Raw genomic sequence first — 27560 nt, 5'->3', positions numbered from 1 at the left:
TTAATATTGTAATACTATTATTATAATCAAAATTTGGAATTCATGGACTCCTTGAAAAGATTTTGAAGATAACCAGGTATCGCCACATCAAAATGTAACAGTCACTGTTCTAGATTAATGAAAATTGTGATGACTTCTAAATTATTCATAAACATTTAATATTAATGATGAATGTGATAAACCTAGACCTTTTATTATTATTGTTATTGCTATTAAACACGTTGAAAATGAATTGATAGATGAGGCAATTTCTCTTTTCCAAGTAGCTTTCCAAAAAAGATATTCTTTTAAATGATAAAATTAATGGAAGAGCAATTTTGGAAGTTTAGCCTCAAACTCCAAATAAACTCCTTATTTTACTTATTTTATAATGTTTCAAAGTACATTAAAAATATAATGTGAACCAAAATGTATAAAATGTAACTTCTCCATTCAGAAAAAAAAAATGTTCCAGAAGGCAGGGGATATAATTTATGCCAAGAGTAGCATATCTATTGTCTATTTGATTGGTTCAAATGATACATCTGGAGCAGTTACAGAAGATAATACTGAATGAACAGGTTTCCTGCAATGCTTTGTTAGTGATGCTGAACCACTGTTTGCCTGCAAGTCCATGCCAGCTGCAGTTTTCCTTGGTATGTCTTGTTGAGGCTTGTTTTAATGGTGCTTTGGGGGGTTTCAGAACTTAATTTTATATGTTAATGCAACATGCTGCCGTATATGTTATCGAGCTCCAGAGATGCCCATAGTCAAAAATAACTCGATTCTATTGCCCTTCTGAATCTCACCCTAGGTAATAAAATGTTATCCACTCTGCACAAAGGTATTCCCAAATCATTTTTAGAAGAGATTTAAAGTTTTATTTCTACTTTCATGTGAGGAATTTGCATACAATTTAAATTTTCACTAGACTCATTTAATGACAAAGATAACTTCAGAATGGTTTTGAAACCTTAGGTTCTGTTTCTTGGGGGAAAGGGATATTTGTTTTTGAAGGTAAACTGTAAGACTTCTGTGTGTGTGTGTGTGTGTGTGTGTACATGTGCGCACGTGCAATACACAAGTGTATTTATCAGTGTAAATTTATAAGTTCAAGAATGCCTTGTATTAGATGTGTACTTTTAAATATTACCTGGATCTCAGAAAATATGGCAAATGCTTTTTTGGATGTTTGGGTATATGTACATGTGTAGACACACAGTATGTGTGTGTGTGTGTGTGTGTGTGTGTGTGTGTGTGTGTATAATAGATGTATATTTAAAATATATAAGTAATTATTGATATGTATGTGTATGAGAGAGATAATTAATTTTTCCCTGAGAAGGAGGATAATTTAGTTGAAAAAGCCCACCGTATGATGCTAGAGGGGTTTTGGTTGAAACTTTGCCTCTCATTTTCAACCTTTGAGTCTTCCATGGCCCTAAATTTTCCTATCTGTAAAATAAAAAAAAAGTTTCAACTAGATGATTTCCAAAAAATCTTCCAGATCTAAATACGATTATATAATATTTCCAAAGACAAATAAATCAATAGAAGCCAAAAATAGCAGATACAAAAAAGAAATGTTAATAAAATTGAAGAGGTTGTTTAAAATAAATTGAATTTCATCTTTAAAAGAACATAGCATGATTTCAGCATAAAAGGTATATTTTTTTTTTTCTATTTTTATCAAAATCTTCACTGAATTACAATATCAGTGGGATGTGAATGAGTTCTTGTAGGACACCAGAGTCCTTTCCAGTTCTAAATCTATGATTCTATTTGTGTATAATCTCACCAAGGAGCAGGAAATGAATTAATTAGCTAATCTCATAGTTTACTCATAGTGAGTAGTTTATTCAATTTAATTACTATTTAATCAAGTAATCTGAATTAGTTAATATAGTACAGCTTGAAAAATCTGATAGTATTTTTCTTGTCTTCTCTTAGTACTCATTAAAATTTACTATTGTTTAATGAAAAATTAGGCCTTTAATAAGAAACACTATATTTACTCTAATCATGTCTCTCTTAAATTTTATAATTAATAGCATAACAGGCTTTAAAAGAGTTGTCCCTATTACACCTTGTCCTCTTTATTATCCCAATGCAAATTATTTTACAAGACACACTATGAAACCATGAAATACTCTCTTTGAGTGCATTTTTGTGACATTCCATATAAGATAAACATCTTCAAGCCAATATTAGGATAAAAAAGTTTATTGATCCTCTATGAAAGATTGAGTATTTTCTTTTTCAGAATATGCAATTACCTCAGGAAATAAATTTTGTGAAAATTTTGTTATTTTTTGCTTGTTAAAATAAAATTAAATGAAATGACATTTTTGTTTTTCTAACAGAGGTTTGAATGTCACATTTGTATGGTTCTTAGGTATCATTACTCACCTTTGTGTGACAGACTGTGCTCCTTCCTTCCCCAAACATTTTTCATCATTGTATGGACACAACCAAAAACATCATCCATTCATGTATTCATGCATTCATTTATTCATTCTGCAAACATTATTTAGCACCTGCTTCACAAGGTATTATGTAAGTGGCTGTAGAGACAAATGAGATTTGGTTTCTGCCCAAGATCTAGTCGGGGAAATGAGACATAAACAAAGAACTCAAAAGCAAGCTAAAATATGATAAATGTCATAGGAAAGCTACAAAATGTTATGGGAGCCTTAGCATAGAGAAAAGCTGCATACATTGTAGAAGATAAAGGGAGACTTCATGGATTTAGTAGCAAGTGATTGAATGGGTAGAGGAGAGAGGACACAGCCTTTTTTGCAGATGAAATAGTATAGAACAATGTGAGATGTAACTATGGATCAAACAGTGTTTTAGTATAAGTAGAATCTAAAATCCTAGAAGGGAGATAGGGAGAAATAAACCTGGAAACACAGTTTGGGACGAAAACAAACTGGATCTTAAGTCTTAGGCAAAGGAATTTAAGTATTTAGGTGGCAGGAAATTTTTAAGCAATCAAAAATGTGATCAATATCGTTTCATAAAGATTAAGAGCAGTGAACACTGTAGTATGGAAGAGAGAGGAGATAAGAGGAGAGAAGAGATAAAAGAGTAAGAATACACATATAGGAGGAATGACCCAAGGACAAAACTTTGGGGAGTATCCACCTTCTTTCATTGGTTGGGAAAATAATATGGGACAGTAAAGAATTAGACAATCTTCAGACAGGAAAGAGAAGAACCAGGAAGTGATTTCTTTTGGAATCAAAGGGAAAAAATTTTCAGTCAAGAAAGAAAGAGAGGACAGGGGTCTTCTTGTAAATGTTTAACTGAAATGTAAATACTACAATGGAAAATTTAAAATTGGATTTTTAAGTTAATTTGAGCTCACTCCGGCATACCTGTGGGAGAGAGACAACATTGATGAATTTGAGATGCAATATGGAATAAAGATGTGATCAGTGACATTCTAGAGAAATTTACATATAGCAGTAGGAGCAAAATTCAGTTTACAAGAAGTTGAGGAAAGGAAGGGTAAGGAAGAAGGGACTGGGGATGTATGCTTGCTATGATGAAGTTTCATTATGAAAGGTACACCAATATATATAACAGTCTTCAGTACATTGGAATGGTTGTTTCATCCAATGGATTTTGACTGAGTATGTAAATGAACTAGAGTGAGTGTTGGTTGCATTTTGTTACCTCTAAGGTTGTTTTAATCTTTATGGCATTGGTTTCCAGAAGAAAAAATATAGAAGATAAAATGTGAGCTCAAGCAGATAGTAAAGTTTTTTCAGATTATGGAAGACATGAAGGAAATAGTTGAGAGAAAAAGGCTTAGTGATTCAAAATGGAAGATTTAGTTGATTTGCCATTGTCTATGAAGAAAGAGGAAACCATGGAATATACAGGATAGGTGCAAGGGTGGAAAAGAAGAGTCACATCTTCCTTTGGAGCTCGAGGGAAACATTAGAGAATAAGGGAAGATATCTTGAGACTGAGAGGATGAAAGATGAAGGAATTCATGTCAGAAGATTTTGATTGTTTCAGTCAAGTGTTTAAAGAGCTTATGGACTAAGAGTGGGAGGTAGGAGTGGTATTAAATCAATGGGATTATTTTGCTCTTCTTTTTTATGCTATAAATGTGAGGTATGATGTATTTCTAAAGGGCAGCAGTTTAAGTTCTCTTTCTCTTTCCTCTACTTATTTATTGTAAATGAATTGCTTCAATAGATTGACATCTGTGACTGATTGATGCTTACTCTGTTCCAGGAGGTGTGGCTACAGCAAAGCGAAACAAGACCCGGAAGAGGAAAAAATGCATTTTCATAATGGGCACAGTAAGCATATTGTACAAATTTCCCCACAGTTCTCTCTGACTTAAGTTTACATTTCTTGATATGTATAGTAATGTAATTAATCAAATGATAGGTTTGCTATTTTTAATATCAAATCTGTAAAGAATATAGTATTTATGCATGTTGATTAGCATTGAAAATTAATTGATTGAGTATGAGCATCTTTTTGCAACAACTTTTGAACACTGCAGGAATTTCAATAAAATCGTCTTACATAGTATGAAAAAAATCTTCTTACATAGTATGAAAATTAAGTCTCTAGGTCAATTCTAATTTATATAAACTCAATGGAGAAAACAATCTATCATATTAATTATGGAAACTGTGTCTAAATGAGATTAAAAAAAAACTTCAGTATTCCCTCATTAAGCGTTTCTCCCCTCCTAATTTTACTTTGCTGTTTTCTTGTAGTAAAGAATTTTCTTGAACAGGTCATGTGTACCACTTAGTCTCAAATGACATGGATGGTTTTCAAAGGTTGTAGAAATTTAAAGTAGTATAATTTAACAAAGAAATATAAAACGTATGTATGCTCTCTGGTTCATTAAAATTATTCCAGCGTTGCTTCATGAAATATGATGTGTCTAGAATTTTCAAAATGATCTGAGCTACCACACCAAGATAAGTAAACACCAAGCACAACATGTAGTGTTTCTGATTTTACTAAATGTCCCCCTGCACAATCACCAAGGAAGATTCACTTTCAAGTTTTATTGTGTATATACAAATTTGTCAATATTTAGCTGTGCTTGTACATGAAATACTAAAACTTCCCTTCTGTTTTGTTGTCAAACTCCTGGATAAAATTACCTTCCCTAACCCACTCCTCCCCCAAAGGGAGGTAAGTGTGTGTGCATCTATATGTTATATAGATATAGATAGATATAGATACACACATACACATACATATAGATTTATGTATATGTATATATCTATTTCTGTGCATATGCGTATATGTGTGTGTGTGTGTGTGTGTGTATATATATATATATATATATATATATGTATATATAAATTTGTATAGAATTTGGCTTAGAATAAAGAAGACCTGGTTCTAACCTCTAACAGATGCTGACAAAATGACCCTGTCAAGTTCTTTAACTACTTAGAGTCTCATGCAATTAAGAAAAGAAAGATGCAAAGATAGAAAAGAAGAAAGGGAGGAGAAAAAGAAGAAGAAGGTGATGATGGTGATGATTATGATGATAATGATGAAAAAGGAGAGGGAAGGAATTATGTGCATATATATATGTATATACATATATATGTATATATATATACATATATATATATACACACACACATACATACATAGTCATAGACTTTAACAATATATTCTAAAATATTTGATCCTAAAAATAAAACTTGTGCCATGGCAGTACTATTTTTTAAATACCTTAGAAAACAAGTTATTGGCTACTTGAGACTTAAAGACAGTAATATATTAATGAAATTTGCAATGCACCTCATCAATTAGTATCATTTCTACTTTAATGTTGATTTATTTTTACAGTTAAACTGCCAGGAGTCAGAACTTATATTGATCCACATACCTATGAGGACCCTAATCAGGCTGTCCATGAATTTGCCAAGGAGATAGAAGCTTCATGCATCACCATTGAGAGAGTTATTGGAGCAGGTATGAAAATGCCTTTTAAATATAAAATCTTGGTTCATATTTATAAATTAATGTATACATGTTGTGTTCATCAGTGCATTAGAATACAGAAATTGTTTTTAAATATGTGGTTTAATTTTCTCAAATGTAAAGTAATAGACCAGATTTTTAAGCTACTTCTTTTCTATTTCACAATAGCATAATTCATGTAAATGAACATATATCAAACTCTTGGGTTAAAAAAATTAACAGCCAACTACATAACTCAGCTTTCTTCATGACAACAATTTTGTTTTATTTCAGCCAAGTAATACCAACTTTTGATTATCTAGTTTGTCAACCCCATTTGTTGTTAATGTTCATCATTTTTGTCAATCATTATTCCTCATTCAATACCCTTTGAGTCACTTCACTATCTTTGTCACCACCATTGAATAAAGAAAAAAGAGGCAGGTGAACAGAAATGTACTAGTTCAAAATTATTTTTCTGTTAATAGTTCTAATCCAGGTTAGCTGGGTTATAAGGATGAAAAAAAGTCATGACTTTAACATTTTATTGTTTTCTCTGAGTTTCTTATTTGGATATTTTTCTCCCTCTGAGTATTCTTAATTGTCTTTTCTGGCTCAAGAATGAAAATCTATATTCAGTAAGATATAGCATAATATGAGCATACTTGAACAATACATTCTATTAAAAATCTTTGCCTTTGTGGGTATTTATACATAGATCACAGATTAAGTATTTTTTAAAAATCCATAAGTGTGGTGACCAGTCTACTGGTAAGAAGCCCATTCTGTTCTAATCAAGTAAAGTTGAAACACACAGTCCATTACTGAGCCAGTACTTGGAAAACGTCCAAGTAAGTATGAGTTTCATTTTCACTGGATGGACTTGAAAAATACCCTCAGTCAGTTGCAAGCCATAATAAAACATCAGAAGATGCTTTTAGCAGAAGGATCAAAAGCTAGGGATTGTATGTTGCATAGATCTAGAATAGGAAGGGATCTCTGAGGCTAATAGATAAAAATAAAATCCAGTAATTTGAATGGTCTGTTGGTCAACTGGCCCTAATTTGAGCCATTTGACTCAAAATGAATGCTTTCCCCATATCCTTCATCTTCATTACCAGGTGAATTTGGTGAAGTCTGCAGTGGACGTCTAAAATTACCAGGAAAAAGAGAATTTCCTGTGGCTATCAAAACCCTTAAAGTGGGTTATACTGAGAAACAACGGAGAGATTTCCTCGGGGAAGCAAGTATCATGGGGCAGTTTGATCATCCCAACATCATCCATTTAGAAGGTGTTGTGACCAAAAGTATGTACCTACCTCTATGTGATTATGTTCTCTGAATATTAAACTCCAATTTTCTTTCACTTTATGTGATAAGTTGTGGCTTTTAGTACAGAAGGAAAACAGATATAGATGACATTAATATTTTCTAATTCTAAGTAGCTTTGAAATGATGTGTTCCTGTTTTAAAAGATTCCTGGGCAATTTGAGCTTATCTGTATATAAGCTCTGCTTTTAAGTAAAGGTGAATTTTTAAAGGTTATTGCAAGAACTAGCAAATTCAATAATAACCCAACCTCACAGAAATAGTAATCAGTTAATGATAAGAAGCAGCAATGGTGTTAATGTTATCTTTGTCCCAATCCCACTTCCCTTTATCCTAATGAAACACAATCCTCAAAGGCTGGGAACATGGCTCTGATATGAATGGTATATCCACAGGTGCTGTGCTTAAGCAGCCTTGTGTCGACAGCTGTATTTCTTTTTTTTCTTTTTCTCCCCTGAGGTATTTTAATAGCTCCCTGGAAAGCAGCAGCCTTAAAAGACTGAAAATGTCCCAGTGACAAATGTCCCTCGGGCTTCATTATTTCCCTTAAATCAGTAGCAACCTGTTCAATTTTGGCTCAGACTTTTTTGTAGTCTTGTGATCACAAAATGATGTCTAGTGCTTCCCATCTATTTTGAAACTTCTGAGGCTCTGGTATATTCCAAATAGATACTTATTTGGTGTCCTAGCTCATTTTTTAGGGGCTTTAATAGTAGATGTAGCAGTTCACATCAGTTATTATGCTAATGTCTTTAAGTCTGCAGGAATTCAGGGATGACCCTTTAATATTAATTAACTAGAGAGGAATAGCAAGCTACATGGTATCATGGATAGAGTGCTGATTCTAGAATCAGGAAGACCTAATTTCAAATTCTGCCTCACATGCTTACTAGCTGTGTCACCCTGGAAATATTACTCTCTCTACAGGTAGCACTAACACAATATTCACAGTGTTAATGGCAGCCATGAATGTACCTGTGCAATTTGGCATCGCAAAAGGCAATAGCTTCCATAGAGAAGACAGAACCAAAACATTTACTCAGACACCAAAAAGCCAAATCCATCATAGTAACAGAAATCCATAAACAATAACAATGCAGAGAACAACACCATCCCCAAGGCTTCCCTCTATTAGGCTTGCCACAAACCAGCTCCCTTAAACAAATCACAAACAAGCTCTCTCACTCATGCTAGCCAGCTGCCTGTGTCCTCTCCGTCCCTCAGTTCTGACTTCTCTGACCAGATTTCCTCTTAGCTCTGCTCTAGCCTTGCCTCTTCCTGCTTAATGATTTCCTGTTCCATGTGATTTAGACCCATGTGACCCAGGAAGGGCACATGGGCCTATTAATGAATGGGAAAGAGCTTCCCATTTAAATTACCATTACACCCCCTTAGTATCTTCATATGTAAATGCAGATAATAATACTACTACCTGTGTCCAAGGATCATTGTGAGAATCAAGTGAGATATTGTCTGTGAAGTGCTTTCCAAAACTTAAAGTACTGCTTAAATGGAGACTATGTAATTTTTATACCATGTGGTATTATACTCAAGCAACCAGTCCAGTGTTCCTATCAATGCTTCTCTAGAGCACAAGCATAGAATATTCTAGATTTCTGCATGTCACCCACTTCACCAAGCCATATGATTTACATAGGATCACCTGGGTTTGTTGTGATTGACTAGGTTTTTATTTTTTTTTTCTTTCTTTATCTTGTTTCGCATTATTAGAAGTAGAAGGAGGGGCTAGAAAAAGGAAAAAAAAACAAAAGAGGGTGTATATCGCCAAGGCAATATTCACAGCACTGGTGGTGACTATAAATATTCCTGTGTAGTTCTCAATTGCAAAATATAAAAGACTCTCCATATAGAAGGCAGAAGAAAAACATTTGTTTAGACACCAGAAACCAAATTCCAGAACCACAAAGTGAAATCTGTCATAGTGATGAAGAAGTCAATATAGATTATCACTCTGGAGGGTAAAGCCATTCCCAAGCCTACCCCATTTGCCCGCCCTTCTTACAAGCAGATGCTCCTGACCAGAGCCTGAACCTTGCTGTGCCTGCCTGCCTGTGTCCTCTCTCCTTTTCCTGGTTGTATTCATTCACTTCCTCCTGGTTCTGCTCCATCCTTCCTGTTCCACCTGTTCAGCAAGCTCCTCTCACATAATGTGACTTAGGCTTCCAGGTGATTTAAGCAAGTCACATGGGCCTATTAATGAATGAGAAAGATCTTTCCATTTAAATTGCTGTTACAGAGGGCCATTATAACATTTTCTTTAAATGCACAGAACAAAAGGAGCCACAGACTAACGAGGCATTTTTGAAAGTAACATCGAAAAACTATTACAGACATTTAAAAAAAAATTCAAATGATATAAAAGAGATTTACAGTTTCTTATAGTGTCCTTTTTCTGTGTATTCTACTGTATGTATAGAAATATTAGGTTTTTTGTTTTGTTTAATATCTTTTTTTAAAAAAGGCTAAACTCCAAAGTCTTAACATATTGTCTGGGAAATTTCTTCACTCAGTTCATTGTTCTGTATATTATGCAGGCAATCAGCATTTTAGTCATATTGTTTATTTTGCCATATTGCAAAGAACACTATTAAGAATTTTTGACAGTCGTCTTCTTAAAATTTCCTGTCATTATTTCTTAGAGCATTTGAGTGACAATTGCATAGTACTTCCCTCACTCTTGTCAGATCATGGAAAAATTAAAATAAGGTCTGGATGGGTTAGACCCCTTGTGGATTTGATATTAAACCAAAGAAAAACAACAAGGAATACTAGAAGAGTTGAATAGGTGTCTTGACTTGTCCCAAGACGTTTTGATTCTACACCTGGAATTTGGTACCCTTTACACAATAGTCTTTGATTGACTTTTCTAGCTCTGGGTTCAAGTTCGACTCTTCTACTATATCTCCTGGGGCAACCCACCACAGTAATAGCAACAAGTTACTTTTCTTGACCCTGCCCCAGCATGATCTCTCAGAATTTCTATTTCAAGGACAAAATAATCAAAGTAGGCAGTACTTCCATCTCCTTACTGTACTCAATAAGACTGGTAGTAAGTCTCTCCTAAAGACAAGAAGAAGGAAAGAAGAAAAATAATTTCTGGCTGTTAGTGGTCAGATCTTAGTTTTCTTACATTCAGTTGAGCAGATACTTCTCAATTTGGAGGAAAGGGGGAAGAAAAAATATAATAATCAACAATATTGCTCTCTTCTAAGTCATCTATATCTCCTTAGCATATAATTATTGCCACTCAGATCACTGGGGTAACATAGCTCAAAACAGATAAGGAAAGATGACCCATTAGCTACATGGTACCATGGATAGAGCTTCTGGTCTCATTTCAAATCTAGTGTCAGACACTTAAAAGATTTGTGACCCTGGGAAAATTGCTTAACTCTATCTGCCTTACTTTCCTCATCTATAAAATGAGCTGGAGAAGAAAATGACAAATTACTCCATTATCTTTGCCAAGAAACCCCAAGTTTGAACACAAAATGTTGAACACAACTGAAATGACAGAAAAACAACAACTCTTTAACATTTACTGCAGCATAATAAGAATCTTAGGTGCACTAGCAAGTTCTAGATTTGTCTGTCTCCTATCATAGATTCAGATCCGAAAAAGACCTTTGAAGTCATCTGGTCAAAGCCCCTCTTTTTACAGAGCAGTAATCTAAAATCCCAGGGAAGTAGCTTGCCCGGGACTATATACATAATGGCCAAGTGGCAATTTAAACCAAAGGTCTTTATCTCAAAATCCAGGGCTTTTCATGCTATTTGGAAAATACCTCAATAGCAGAGTTTAACGTTAAAATGAAAACTTTCTGAGAACAGGCTTCATCAGACTGCCAAAGTGGTCCATGGCATAAGCCAACTTAAGAACCCCTGATCCAAAGACACATTCAGTGTAATGGATTTGGAACATGATCACTGATGTGTTCTTTTCACTTTTCTGAGATCTCCTAATACACTCACCCTATTAAGTGAGACAACTGGAAATACTGGGCTCGGGCATTAATTTGTGCTCCCCTATTGGTCGTAGACTTTGGAACATGGACTTCTTTCATGTCTCCTCAAATGACCCAGAAGAGGATTCTTCGTACAATGTATGCTCAGCAAATGTTATTCAGTTCAATTCAGCAAATATTTAGGGAACATCGACTGGGTGCGTGCAAGTTAACTCAAGTCGCTATAGTACAGCATTAATGAGGCCACCGCTGAGTGTGACTCTTGCCCTTCCCCCACTTTCACCACCACAGCGGCTAGTTAAACAGAGATAATTCTAGAATAAAAATTGGGGAACAAGGGAACAATTATTCATTTGTTAACTTCCTTCTATGTGCTAGGGCTTGTGGCCCTCTAGGTCCTTGGGTGTGGCTTTTACTGAGTCCAAATTTTATAGAATAAATGCTAAGGGGATTGTGAAATTTGGGTTCAGTAAAAGGGCCACACTTGAGGACCTAAAGAGCCACATATGGCCTTGAGGTCACGGATTTCCCACCCCTGTACTAATCATTATGTTAAGCACTTTGCAATTGTCGTTATCTTTTAACCTCATAAAATAACTTTATTAAGTAAATGTTTGATAAATATTTTTCATTCTTTTCTTACATTTTGTATAGTAATATTACAATATATTCATATATCCATGTAGTATCATCCTATAATTATTTGTATTTGTTATTCCTAAAGTGTTGGTTCCATGAGACAAGCAGCGTAGTTTATCTAAATTCTGTAGCCCGGTCTTAATCAGCTGCCTTCTTCCTCTTAGCAAAGAGGTTGTAGACTAGAGGTGTGGATTTCTCATACATTTTCAGACATGGCCAAGGTATTGATTCATTCTGCATGGCTTTACCAATTTGTTTCAAAGAAAGATGCTATTTTGGGTGGGGAAGTTATTGGGGAGTTATGCTCCAGCTGAGGAAAATGAGGCAGACAGAAGTTAAGTGATTTATGTAGGGTCATACTAGTAAGTGTGTTAAGACAAGTTTGAGTTCAACTCTTTCTGATTCCATGGCCAGCAATCTATCCATTCCACCGATTAGCTCAGTAGAAAGTTACCTCAGATTTCATTACATAGTAGCTTGCCATTAGTAACAGATGCTGCAAGAAAAGAGAGGCAAATACCTAACTCCAAACCTACCACCACAATTGAAAATCATACCTAAAATACATTTATACTAATGCTGGCTCAATAGTCCTGTCTCTGATCCCAAGGAACAGCATAATTAATGTTGACTAACACTATCATAGTAATATAATTTTATTTTCTTAAAGAGAATTTTCTCCTAAAGGGTAATTAGGGAAGAGAAACACTGGGGAGATATAACAAGGTAATAAAACAGTACTTGATTAAAAGTAAATTTTTCCATTATGTGTTTTGTCCATCATGCCCTTTTACTTCTTCAAGACTAATATGACTTGCTCGAACAAAATGCTGCTTGTGGGATACCCTTGCTAAGGCAATATATAGTGAGGTCACTCAAGGGCAAACTAGTTCCTCAGGGAAAGAAGCCTATTTAAAAGAGATGACGGAAATAGAAAAAAAGTGCTATCTGTAAAGAAAAAGGAAGGAGGAATTAGAAAAACATCTTAGGAATTCAAGTGATCTAAAACCAATAAACAATTGGATATTGAATTCCATGACTAATTATGGTTCCCTATTGCTAGAATGTCCACTCTTCTCCTGATGAATTCTTGCCTATGCTATGAAAACGAACTCAAATTCTCAAGCTTTCACAGTCTTCACTGAACTCTCAACCAGCAAAATTAGACCCTTTACATGTCTTCTAGCATTGTGTTTTATACATACAAAATGTCATTTATAATTCTATATTTTAGTTACCTATTTATGGACCATATCATGTCCCTTCCCAGCAATGCCTACAAATTGTAAGCTCCATGGGGTCAGGTTCTGGGCCTTATTTAAACCTCCTATCTTACCCAGGAATTAGAAAAATATGAGTTTAATAAATGTATTTGAATTTAACTGAAACAAAATGCTTGCATTCTTTATAGCCATAAATGTAACCATAGTTGAAATACGTAAATTTTGGTCCAGAGTATAAAGTGGAAATATTATAGGGGATGATGATGAATCATGCTTAAAATGTTTCCATTTAATTTTTTTAATCCAATACCTTGTTCTGAGTATGACCTCTCAATGACAACATTAATAGGCAAACTAAAACAATGGCTTTTAAGGTGAATCTTTGTCTTTATTTCTTGTTCTGTGTGCATTGAAATCATATTTTTCCTTCACAAAGGTAAGCTATGAATGCTCAACTTAGGAAGTCTGCAACTTGTTTTTAATTTACCATGTTGAAACTCACTTTATTTGTGTCCTTAATTTCATGCTCTCTGATCTGATGCTAATATATTCGGCAATCACTCTCAACCTGCAGCACACATAATGAGGCATAAGTGCAACTAAATCTTGTGATTTCTCTGATTGGAGCTGGGGTGGGGAGATTGGAGTAGCGCTCCCACAGATAAGGCTATAAGGATGCTCCATTTTTTTTCTGTATCATTGCTTTAAGTGCTAGAAATAAGGGACCTCACTCAGAAATCCTTTTGTGATCTGTTGCTAAACGTGGCACATCCTAAAGAGAGATACTGTCTGCAGGGGTTTGCTGACAGATGACTAAAAACCCACAGCTCCTGACTCAAATAGCTCATTTTCAATGCAAGGCACTTTGATGAAATGCTCAACAGTGCCAACTTACGCTATTCAACAGATTCAGAAAATGGCAGAAAAGAAAAAAAAAATATGTGAGTCAGCTCTCTCTCCCATCCAAACATCATTGCATTCCTGAGTTTCTCATGAGCTGTTTTACCTTGTATTACCTGTTGTGGAAATTAGCCAAGGGGCTGCTCTTCTTAGATGTTTTTATGTTAATGAATTCAGAACCACTACTTGCACATCATAGAATTGCCAAATGTTGAGTTCGTCTTCAAAACCTGAGGTGATGTAAAATTTTTCATAATCAGAACAAAGACTAAAAGTGGAAGCAAGAGCCTTAGGACACATTTACCTGATCTAAAATTAGGTCAGGCATGGAGCTGTGCTAAATTTAAACTGAATAGGAGACTGGAAATACTTTGCAAAATACTATTTACAGCATAATTGAGGAATAACTCCTTCCATTCCCAAGGGGATGGCACATTCAGGTGCCATAGACTGTTTAAAAAATTTGACCTAATTGTGGCTTATAAGTTTACGACTGTTTGTGTTTGTCAATGTAATGTTTTTATTGATATTCCGGAATATACTTGTTAATTGTATTTATCTACCAATGTTATGGAAGACAAATTATTAAAATACATATATTTTTTCATTTTTAAAGAAAAACATCTCATATCTTTTTCTAAGAAAATTGAACATTATGTGGGAATTATTGTTTATATGATAATAATGCGTTGTACATAGGATGGAACATAGACCTAAAGGCAGAAGGATGTTAGAGGTCATAGAATTCAATCTCTCATTTTTCATGTGACAAAAAGTGAAGTCTAGGGAAGTAAAATGACTTACCAAGATCTACACAGTTATTAAATGTCTGACACAGAATTTGAATGCATATTTTCCTCATTTAAGTGACAGTGTGCACTACACTAAGCTAAACTATCTCTTTATATATGCAGTAAAAGTTTATGAAATGAATTGGAATAGAATGGAATTGAATGCTGTAATTATGCTGATCTCAGACCAAAGTCCTCAGGAAAAACTCATTAGCAAATTCATGAATCATGTAAATATTGCAAATAAGTAATCAACTGATTATTTGTTACATTCAGGTTTTACTGTGATTGATTATAGGTCATTAGTGACTATCAATAAATGAAACTGTAGTTGAATTTTACAAGGATGTTTGAAAACAAAGGAAATGGTTATTCATAGTGAAAAGAACACTGGATTTGTAGTTAAAGACAGGCCCCACTCTCTCAGCTAAGGGCCTTACCTCATATTTCACTGAAAAAAATGCAGTCTTTCTATGAGAGCTCCTTCTTCTCCTCTCATATATGTCTATTATCATTCAGACATATTCCCCTGCTCTCTCTTCCTTCATCCATTTCTTACATGGAGAGGTGGTTCTTTTTTTTTTTTTCCAAAGCAAAACATTCTACTTGTACCCTTTTACCAATCTTTTCCAGAAGGTTCCTTACTTGGTCATCCCCACTACTAATCTTCACTATCATCTCTTCTCATCTTATCTAGCCATTGCCTATTAATTAACATGTTAATGTCTCCCCCAACCTTGTAAAAAGAAAGGAAAAGGAAAAAAAAATCTCACTTGATCCAGCCATCCCTGATAGCTACTGATCTATCTATCCCTGTCTATCTATCTCTGTCTGTCTATCTATCTATCTATCCACATATATATGTACGTATGTATATAAATGTACACATATGTGTGTATATATTTATATATATGTATATATGTACATATATATATATATTTGTGTGTGTATGAAACTCCTGCCCTTTCAGTCTAAACTATTTGCACTGTCTCATCTCATCATTCAACTGAAATTACCCTCTCCAAAAGGAACAATGATTTTTTAATCGCCAAATATAATGACGTCCTGTCTGAGTCCTTATGTTGATTTGTCTGCAGCATTTGCTATTCTCCATCAGCCTCTTCTGGATACTTTCTTCTCTTTAGGCTTGCTTGATACCTAAAATGAGTACTCTTCCAGTTTCCTTTGATGGATATCATCACTCCTGGTAATACCCTGGACATGTTCATTCTCCATTAGGGACCTCTTATGTGTCATCCAAGGGTCTTTCTTGGAGTCATTTCCTTTTCCTCCTATTGCATTTTATTTGGTAATTTTATGAGCTCTAATATCTCACATCATTTCTATGAAGATGATTCCCATATCTAGTCCTAATTTCTCTTGACCTCTCATTCCACATCACCAATTGCCTTTGGATATTTAAAACTGAATGTTCTCTAGGCAGATCAAAATCAAAGTGTCCAGAAATAGAATTCATTAAGTTCCTCCTCCCCCCAAAAAACTCTCTTTTTTTTGCTTTCTTGATGTTGTTGCCATGCCACCATTCTTCCAGTCACCTAGCCTAGTTATCATTCTTGTCTCCTCACACAAAATCATCTCACAGTACAATTCTCTCTCAGGTTTTCTTGTTCCTACCTTCACAGAATTTCCCAGACATTGCCTTATCTCCACCCAAGCAGTTACTGATATACCTATTGCTTTACATCCAGATGATTGCAATAACCTCTTTGTTGATCACACTTCATGTCTCTCCCCTTTCCTAACCACACTGTACTCAGCTACCAAAGAGATTCTAGTAAAGCGCTGATCTGACCAACCTGATGTCCTTATTTGATAAACTCCAGTGGCTCTTATTTCACCTAGGATCCTATGTAAATAGATTATTTGGTATTTTAAGGCATTTATAACATGCCACTTCCCTCCCTTTCCAGTCCCTTTACACTTAACTACATTTGCTTGTTTGTCACATTTGACACTCTCATTATTTCATGAGCTTTCATTGTTGGTCCCCTGTGCCTTAAATTCTCTTTCTTCTTATCTGGACCTGCCATTTTTCCTGGATTTCCTCAAGACTGTGTTTAAATTCCACATTCTATGATTTCTACCCTGTCTAGTCGCAGTTCTGCTATTGGATTCCCTCTGAGATTACCTTTCATTTAATCTGTATTCATCTTGTATGTACACAGTAATTTAGATGTTGCCTTTTCTTTATGCCTACATCAGATCCGTGATAGTAGGAATTCTGATCTTGTCTATGGTTCTTGATACAAATGTAGTCATTAAATACCTTATTTAGCATTTACAAATACTGGCTGACTTCCTGTCACTTCTCAGATCAACTCTCAACCTCAACTTTCTCTTCTATAAAATGGGGATAAAAATATGTGCACTGTTTATTATGTAGAGTGAGACTATACTACGTTGCTTTAGAAATGCTCATAACCATGTTGAAAGAAAGATGATAAGTATTTCAACCCCAGAAACAAAAATAAGAAATGAAATAGAGTGCAAAGGGCAAGATTTCAAATCAGAGGACTTGGGACTGATGGGTTCTCTACTGCTTGCTACCTATGTCAACTTGTCTGAGTCATTTAACCCCAGCCCCAATTTTCCTCATCTGTGAACGAGTGCATTAAATTTCATAACTGCTATCATGCCTTACTAATCTAAATGTTTAATTCTTTGATACTATGAATTTCCACAAATCATTCTGTGAAATGGTAAAGAGTTGAGATTGTCATCACCAAAAGAAGCAGACCCCTTCCTGATGATGAATTGATAGATACTTAAAGTACTGACATCTTACACCCACCAGGAGTCTCTCCATCACTTTTTGAGTAAGGTATAATTTTGGTTCTCTAGAGTTACTTGTTTCTCATGATTCATAAGTAAATAACATCACTATTAAGTATGAATATTGGGAAATGCAATGTCTTCCTTGGGGAAAGCTTGTATTTATACCATTTCCCAAATTTAATTTCTCCTATTTGCTTCCCTTTTCTCTCTGTGGGCCCAGATGATTATCTACCTGTACTGACCAGAAGGGATACAGATAGAAAAGAATAATCAGATTGTATATATTTATCAGGGAAAAGAACTTTTTTACTCCCCTAGAGGGACAATCTGACATAGTGTTTAAAATAATGTAATTCAGATATATACTACCTCTCTTACTCTGGTCAAGTAACTTAGCATCTCTCAGTTCCAGTTTTCTCATTTGCAAAATAGAAATAATAATAGAATTAGTAAATAGACCATGTTGATCAGGTTGGATTGGAACCTCAGGACTGATATTAAAAAATGAGACATACATTGTCCATCTAGAAATTAATAAAAGATCCACACTATACATAAGTGGAAGGTAAGAGAATTGATTCAACTGAACTTAGCTTTTCTGCCTCTATGTTAGGGATACTGGGCCATCAGTCAATCCTTAGGGGCCAGCAGAATGGTCCATGTAACTTTCTGGACTCAGCTAGGAAGCCATCGTATTAGTTCACAACTTTGTCCACTGATCCAACAAAATGTTAAAGACAATTTTATTACCTTTTAAGTAATCAAGTAAGATCATCTAGGTAGATCAGTTTGAAAACTTCAAAGCACTATAAAAATAAGAAAATTTGTTACTATATCCATTTATTTTAAATGGCTATGGATTTCAAAGTAGACTCTGTAGTATCTTTGGACTATGTACCATTAAACCAAACTCATACACAAACAGAAGGGTCTGAACATTTTCTCCAATTGTAGGGAAACCTTTCTTTTGAAATTTGTGCATAAGGTGTTATATATACATATATATATATATATATAGATATATATAGATATATAAATTCATTTCTTTTTCTGTTCTCAACATTTACTTCCACAAGAATTTGAATTCAAAATTTTCTCCTCAGCTCTCCACACCCACCACCCTAGGACAGCATGCACCCCATCCAAGCCATTTTCCAATCTGTCCTCCCTTCTATTACCCACCCTTCTTCCATTCCCCATTCCTTCTATTTTCTTGTAGGACAAAATAGATTTCTATCCTCCATTGCCTGTATACTTTAATTTCCAGTTGCATGCTAAAACAATTTTTAACATTCATTCTTAAAGCTTTGATTTCCATATGCTCTCCCTCCCTCCCCATTTGTTCCCTTTGAGAAACAAGCAATTCAATAAGTCATACATGTGTAACAATGCAAGGACTTCCATAATAGTTATATTATAAAAGACTAACCACATTTCCCTCTGTCCTATCCTGCTGCTCATTTATTCCATTCTCTCCCATGACCTGTCCTCCTACAATAGTATTTGCTTCTGATTATCCCTTTCCCCAATTTGCTGTCCTTTCTATTATCTTCCCTCTCCTATCCCATTCCCCCTTGCCTCCCTGCAGGGTAAAATAGATTTCCATATCCAATTGAGTGCATTATTCCCTTTTTAAGCCAAATCCCATGAGACTAAGGCTCATTTATTTCCTTTCATCTTCCCCCCACCTTTTCCTGCATTGTAAAAGCTCTTTCTTACATCTTTTATATGAGATGATTTGCTACATTCTGCCTTTCCCTTTCTGTTAATGCTAGTACATACCAGTAAATTTTATTTTTTAGGTATTCTCCCTTCATATTCATTTCACTTTGTGCCCTCTGTCTGTTTATGTGTGTGTGTGTATACACCCACACCCACATATATATGCATATACATATATGCATGTATATACACATGTTACATATATATACACATATACATACATATACATACATACAAATATGCATACAACCATGTACATATACATACATACACATATATCATATATACCTACCCATACACACCTACATATATCTACATCTATCTATCTATCTATATCTATAGATAGATAGATAGATAGATAGATAGATAGATAGATAGATAGATAGATAGACAGACAGATATAGATATTCCCTTTAACTACCCTAATACTTAAAAAGGTCTCATCAGTTACAAAACCATCTTTCCATGTAGGAATATAAACGTACAAATTTAATGAGTTCCTTAAGGTTTCTCGTTCCTGTTTACCTTTGAATGTTTCTCTTCATTCTTGTATTTGAAAGTGAAATTTTCTATTCAGCTCTAATCTTTTCAACAAGAATGCTTGAAAGTCCTCTATTTCATTGAAATTCCATTTTTCCTCTGAAGTATTGTACTCAGTTTTGTTGGGTAGGGGCTTCTTATTTTTAATCCTGTCTCCTTTGACCTCTGGAATACCATATTCCAAGCTCTTCCATCCTTTTAGTATAGAAGCTGCTAAATCCTGTGTTATCCTGATTGCATTTCCATAATACTGGAATTGTTTCTTTCTGAGTGCTTGTAATATTTTCTCTTTGACCTAGGAACTCTGGAATTGGACTATAATATTCTGGGAAGTTTTGCTTTTGCGATCTCTCTCAGGAGGTGATCAGTGAATTCTTTCCATTTCTATTTTGCCCTCTGGTTCTAGAATATCAGGGCAGTTTTCCTTGATAATTTCTTTTTTATAATGTTTATCTATTTTTAGTTTTCAACATTCATTTCCCAAAATTTTGAGTTCCAAATTTTCTCTCCATCTCTCCCATCTCGCCACCCCTAAATGCTTATTACCCTTCCCCCAATCAATCTTCCCTTCTATCACACCCCTCCTTCCCTTATCCCCATCTTCTCTCTTTTCTTGTAGGGCAAGATAAACTTCTAAACCCCATTACCTGTATTTCTCATTTCCCAGTTGCATGTAAAAACAGTTCTCAACATTCATTCCTAAAACTTTGAGTTCCAACTTCTCTCCCTTCCTCCTTCTCCACGCATTACCACTGAGAAGACAAACAATTCAATGTAGGTTACATATGTGTCATTTTACAAGTGACTTCCATAATAGTCATGTTGTGTAAGACTACCTATATTTTCCTGCATCCTATCCTGTCCCCCATTTATTCTATGCACTCTTTTGACCGTGTTCCTCCCCAAAAGTTTTTATTTCTAATAACCCCCCCTTCCCATTTGCCCTCCTTTCTATCATCCTCCTACCCCTATTTTCCCCTTCTCCCCTGCTTTCCTGTAGTGTAAGATAGAGTTTCATACCAAATTGAGTGTGCATGTTATTCCTTTCTTAAGCCAAAAGTGATGAGAGTAAGCTTCACTTTTTCCTCTCACCTCTCCTTTTCCCCTCCATTGAAAAAGCTTTTTCTTGCCTCTTTTATAAGAGATAATTTGCCCCATTCCATTTCTCCCTTTCTCTTCCCAATATATTCCTATCTCACTCCTTAATTTTATTTTTTTAGGTGTCATCCCTTCCTATTCAACTCACCCTATCCTCTCTGTCTCTCTCTCTCTCTGCCTCTGTCTCTGTATATGTGTGTGTCTGTGTGTCTGTGTGTGTATAATCCCACCAACTAACCAAATACTGAGAAAAGTTTCAAGAATTACAAATATTATCTTTCCATGTAGTAATGTAAACAGTTTCACTTTACAAAGTCCCTTATGATTCTCTTTTCTGTTTACCTTTTCATGCTTCTCTTGATTCTTGTTTTTGAAAGTCAGATTTTCTATTCAGCTCTGGTCTTTTCATCAAGAAGGCTTGAAAGTCCTCTATTTCATTGAATAACCACTTTTACCCTGAAGTATTATACTCAGTTTTGCTGGGTAGGTGATCCTTGGTTTTAATCTTAGTTCTTTTGACTTCTGGAATATCATATTCCAAGCCCTTCAATCCCTTAATGTAGAAGTTGCTAGATACTGTGCTATCCTGATAGTATTTTCACAATACTCAAAGTGTTTCTTTCTAGCTATTTTCAATATTTTCTCCTTGACATGGGAACTCTGGAATTTGGCTACAATATTCTTAGGAGTTTCTTTTATCAGTCTCAGGAGGTGATTGTTAGTTTCTTTCAATACTTATTTTGCCCTCTGGATCTAGAATATCAGGGCAGTTTTCCTTAATAATTTCATGAAATTATTTGTCTAGTATCTTTCTTTGATCATAGCTTTCAATTTGACCCATAATTTTTAAATTGTCTCTCCTGGATCTATTTTCCATTTCAGTTGTTTTTCCAGTGAGATATTTCACACTATCTTCTATTTTTTCATTCTTTTTAGTTTTTTTTTGTAATTTCTTGGTTTCTCATAAAGCCATTAGCTTCCATCTGCTCCATTCTTATTTTTAAAGAAGTATTTTCTTCAGTAAGCTTTTGAACCTCCTCTTCCCTTTGGCTGATTCTGCTTTTTAAAGCATTCTTCTTCCCATAGCTTTTTGCATGTGTTTTGCCAATTGAGTTACCCTATTTTTAAAGTTATTATTTTCTTCAGCATTTTTGGGGTCTCCTTTAGCAAGCTGTTGACTCACTTTTCATGATTTTCTTGCATCACTCTCCTTTCTCTTCCCAGTTTTTCCTCTACCCCTCTTACTTGATTTTTAAAATCTTTTTTGCTCTCTTTCATGGCCTGAGACAATTGTATATTTATTTTGGTGGTTTTGGACACAGAAACCTTGACTTTTAGATCTTCCTCTGATGGTAAGCATTGTTCTTCCTCATCTGAAAGGATGGAAGAAAATACCTGTTTGCCAAGAAAGTAGTCTTCTACAGTCTTATTTTTTTCCCTTTTTGGGGCATTTTCCCAGTCAGTTACTTCTCTTTTGAGTCCCTTGTCAAAAGGAGCATATACTCTGGAGACTTGTAGGCTTTCATTTACACCAAGGTGGTATAATCAAGTGAGAGGAGTTAGCTCCTGTCCTGGCCTGCACTCTTGTCTGGGAGCTTCTGCAAGCTTTTCTGCCCATGATCTTTGAAGCTGCCTTTGGTGATTGTGGGTTGAGCAATCTGGGAAGCTCAGCTACTGTTGGGGATTCTGCCTCTGAGGCCTGTTTGTCGCTGGTGGCCAGGGCTACACTGTGTTCTGAGCCCGGTGCAAATATTGTCTGCCTTTCAGGCTCTCTTGGGCTGGAAATCTCTTTCACTCTATCATTTTGTGGCTTCTGTTGCTCTGGAATTTGTTTAGGGTCATTTTTATGGGATATGGGGGGAGAGCTAAAGAAGGTACATCTTTGTGCTTCACCACCTTGGATCCACTCTGATAATTTCTTGAAAGATGATGTCTAGGCTCTTTATTTAATCATGGTTTTCAGGCAGATCAATAATTTTTAAATTATCTCTCCTGGATCTATTTTCCAGGTTAGTTGTTTTTCTAGTGAGGTATTTCATATTGTCTTCTAATTTTTCATTCTTTTGGGTTTTTTTTTTATAATTTCTTGATTTCTGATAAAGTCTTTAGCTTCCATCTGCTCCATTCTAATTTTTGCAGAACTGTTTTCTTCAGTGATCTTTTGAACCTCCTTTTCCATTTGGACAATTCTGCTTTTTAAAGCATTGTTCTTCTCTTTGGCTTTTTGGACATCTTTTCCTCTTTGGGTTAGTCTATTTTTAAAGTTATTATTTTCTTCCACATATTTTTGGTCTCTTTTAGCAAGTTCTTGACTTGCTTTTCATGATTTTTTTGCATCACACTCATTTCTCTTCCCAATTTTTCCTCCTCCTCTCTTTATTTTCAAAATCCTTTTTGAGCTCTTCCATTGGTTGAGACCACTGCATATTTTTTTGCATGTTTTGAATGTAGAAGCCTTGACTTTGATGTCTTTCCCTGATGGTTTGCTTTGTTCTTCCTCGTCCAAAACCATGTAAGAAAATACCTTTTCATCAAGAAAGTAACCTTCTACAGGCTTATTTTTTCCCTTTCGGGGGCCTTTTCCAAGCCATTTACTTGACTTTGTCAAATGGAGGGTATACTCTAGGGACCTGTAAGTTCTCAGTTCTTCCAAGGTAGCACAATCAAGGGAGAGTGGTTTACTCCTCTCTTGGACTGTGTTGTGATCTGTGAGCAACCACAAGCACTCTTTTCTGTGCTTTAACTGCAAGGAGGTTTCATTTTCCACAGCCACCACCAGCTCCACCATACCAGCACTCCTCCTCACCCCAGGAGGCCACTCAGAAATGAGACCCAGATCAGCTGCTTGATTCCTCCAGGGTCTTTAGGCCAAGTGCTCCAAAACTGAATGCTGTTGCAGTCCTGGGCTCAAGGCTGGGGCTAGACTGCACTCCCCTCTCACCCAGGTGAAAGAGCTTTCTTATTGATCTTTAAAGCTACCTTTGGCATTTATGGGTTGAGAAATCTGGGAACTACAGCTGTTCCTGGTGATTTCATGCCCTGAAGCCAGTTCTACAGTGCAGTGCATCAAGGCTATGCTATGCTCCCCTCTGAGTCTGATGTGATAGACTTTCCTGTTAGCCTTTCAGGTTGTATTGGGTTGGAAACCAGTTTCACTCTGATGTTTTGTGGCCTCTCCTGCTCTAGAATTTGTTTAGAGTCATGTTTACATGTATTTCATGGGCTATAGGGGGAGAGCTAGAACATATCCATCCTTCTACCCTGCCATCTTGCCTCCACCCCTAGGATGTGTTTCAAAACACTGGTGAAATCCTTTAGCTGTTTTTATGCTTATTTTGTGTCTTATTTAGATATGAATAATTTTAAAGACTCATTAATAATTGCAATGAAATACAAACTCTTTGAGGGCAGGAATTACTTTTATTTTTCCTTTGTATTCTGACTGCCCATAGAAGTACCTGGCACATAGTAGCTGCTTCATAAATTCTTAGTGAATTAAGTCATATATTTAGAATGATGCATCATAGGCAATGAAAGTCATTTTCTGAAATTTCCTCTTTATTTTCAAATATAAAATTAAACCATCATAAATCTGGTCTTTCAGTTTGCTTATATTAAAGAGTATATAAATAGGAATTATATGAAATATGAATAGAAACTTGCAATACATTGTGAAAGACTTTAAATGACAGTTTCAAGATTTTACTTTCTAACATAGAGCAAATAGGGAGCTATTGAATAGTTGAATAAAATGGAGAAAGTGTCCTAGAAATCAAATCCAGGTTTTTGGAATTTGACTCCCATATAGAAGATGAATGGAAGATGAGTGCTGTTGTTCAGTCATTTTTGAGTCATGTCCAACTCTTTGTGACCCCATTTGAACTTTTCTTGGCAAAGATATTGGAATGGTATACCATTTACTTCTCCAGCTCATTTTTTACAAATGAGGAACTGAGACACACACTCTTAAGTGACTTGACTAGGGTTACATAGCTTGTAAGAGTCTGAGGCCAAATTTGAACACATGAAGAAGAGTCTTCCTAATTCTAAGGATGGTTCTCTATCCACTGCACCACATAGCTGCCCAGAAGAGAGAAGAGTAATTGACTAGAATTAAGGAGAGTATTTAGGGTTAGCGTATTGAGAGGTGATTAGGGTCTATGCTAGCAGAATGATATGGAGGAAGAATTGACAAAGGTTACCAGCTGATTTAATGAGTGGTAAGGAAAAAGAGTCAAGAATGATTCCATGACTGTTAACCTGAATTACAACGATAGTTGTCATTCAAATATGAAATAAAAATATTAAATAATAAAATGGTTTCTATTTTGGGCACATTGAGTTTCCATTGCCTATGAGACATCCAGATGTAAATGTCCAGCAAATGGTAACATGGGACTGGATGTGAGGGAATATTTGGAATAATATACATTGAGGTAACACTCAAACTCATGGAGTTGGAAGAAATTAGCAAAAGGAAGAATGTAGAAAGAAAAGAGAGATGAGGGTGCAACACAGAGCTTTGGGAAATATTCCTCCTTACTGAGTAGTACAAGGAATATGGTTCAGCAAAAGAAACTGAAACAAGTGTAAGAAATGATAAGCAGGATGCTTTCAGAAAAACCTGGAAAGACCTACATAACCTGATGCAGAGTAAAATAAGCAAAACCAGGAAAACATTAGATATAGTAATAGTAATACAGTATGATGATCAACTGTGAATGACTTGGCTATTCTAAGCAATATTATCCAAGAAAATTCTAAAGGAGATATGATGAAAAATGCTCTCCATCTCCAGAGAAAGAACTTAATGAAGATTTAAACATACTTTTTAAAACTTTTTTTTGGTCTGTGTTTTCTTTAAAACATGACTAGTAGGGAAATATATTTTTCATGACTGCACATGTTTAACATATCAAATTGCTTCCTTTGTCAATGGGAGGGGTTACAAGAAGGAGGAAGGGAGAGAGTTTGGAACTCAAAAAATAAATAAATGTTAAAAATTGTTTTCATATGTAATTGGGGAAAAGCAAAATATTAAATAAAAAAGAAACTGAAAAGGAAACATCAGACAGGTAAGAGGAAAACCAACAGATCATTATCTTGTGAGGCAAGCATGGAGGAAAATGTATCTAAGACATGGAAAAATGTGTAAAAAACTGAAAATAATTCAAGTAGAATGAGGATTCAGTAATATTATTGGGTTTAACCACTTTTTTTAATGCGTAGGTTTTATCTTGAAGTCTTCAAAATTCTCAAATCTATATGATTATAATTGTTGACTTTAGATTTATGATCAGAGATAACAAGATGGAAGGGACCTTAGAGACCACTTTACAGATGAGAAGTTGAGGCCTAAGGAGGTTAAGTTACTAATTAGTAATGAGCTTAGAAACCATGTCCCTAATTTCTGAAGTGTTCGGTAATTAATCAGCAGTTTCTTTGCATGAAAGAAAAGCACAGACATTTTAATATTCTTTCCTTAAAATATCCTAGTATCTTAATAAAAACTAATTTTAAAGTTTATTATAATCATGTTATGACATAGCTTTAAGAGGTTGTATGCATAGGCATTTATTAGACAATTTTAATATGACTGACAGCTTCTCTGGTCTATATTTCATGCCACTTCATGGAAATTGATTTAAATAAAAATAACTTGCATGTTCTTAGAGGATTTCATTGAATTTACAAGGACTAGAGGAAACCACATTAATTATTGCTATGTCATCCTTGCAAGCTAGCGAGAAATGAGATCTAAAAGCTGAGCCAAACTATATATAATTAGCATGAAAATGACTCAAGCATGAAAATTAATCAAATGGGATTTGAAGAGTCTTATTATTCTTGTCAACAAAAGAATATCATACCTGTTTGCAAACTTTTATTTTTGATTGCTCATACCTCCCCAAATCTTCTCAAATATGAGAGGTGCTTTAAGTCCCTATCACGCTTCTCAAATAACATTTAAAAAAAATTCTGTTGTTACAGCCTTTGCTGTCATACATAATTAATATGTCTCTTAAACACAGATGATGCTGCCTGAAAAATTGCACAGCATGCATTCCAGGTGTCCAACTTCTTAAAAGTAATTATTTCCTCTTTCTGTGTGTGTATTATTTAATGTTAATAAGATTTTTGATGGGTGCATCCTGTTTACGGCATGGTATCTTTCTTCCGAGCTCAATAAAGTCTGGGTAGAAGGCCAAGGTGTTCATTAAACCAGGAAACAAGTACTTCATAAAGATTTTTTTAACTCATTCCTGCTTAAAGTTCATCAGTCTACAGAATACCTGCAGTCAACTCATTCTATTGATAGATGATTCTAAAAAGTAGAAAATGAGTGGGGAGGAGGGAAGGAAAGAAATTCCATCAAGAAAAATGAGTGTAAAGAAGGAGCAGGGAACTGAATTGTATGTTAATCACATGAGGGGAAAAGCAAGAGGTTTCAAAGGACATATAGAATATATAAAAAAGGTTGGATATAGATAAAGTAATTGGCTACATGTCACTGTATATGAAGGCCCCTTTACTTAAGAATAGACAGCCTTCTTCTCCAAACCCAGCCCCTCCTGGTTCCAGCCAGGCATGAT

General features: G+C 35.1%; 1 protein-coding gene across 4 annotated transcripts in view; it reads left to right on the top strand.

Moving 5' to 3' along the window:
• The window catches only part of EPHA5 (EPH receptor A5), a 486363-nt gene that overhangs the window by 431849 nt on the left and 26954 nt on the right, over positions 1 to 27560 (top strand). For all 4 annotated transcript variants that reach the window (XM_072620887.1, XM_072620886.1, XM_072620884.1 and 1 more), the window contains 3 exons: positions 4231 to 4298; positions 5830 to 5955; positions 7065 to 7250. In XM_072620887.1, coding sequence (XP_072476988.1) covers positions 4231 to 4298; positions 5830 to 5955; positions 7065 to 7250 — 380 coding nt within the window. The remainder of the gene's footprint in view (positions 1 to 4230; positions 4299 to 5829; positions 5956 to 7064; positions 7251 to 27560) is intronic.

Source organism: Notamacropus eugenii, chromosome 6, assembly GCF_028372415.1.
Source record: "Notamacropus eugenii isolate mMacEug1 chromosome 6, mMacEug1.pri_v2, whole genome shotgun sequence".
Taxonomy (NCBI): domain Eukaryota; kingdom Metazoa; phylum Chordata; class Mammalia; order Diprotodontia; family Macropodidae; genus Notamacropus; species Notamacropus eugenii.
Note: the sequence above shows the minus strand (reverse complement) of the source record. Positions and strands in the feature narration are given on the sequence as shown.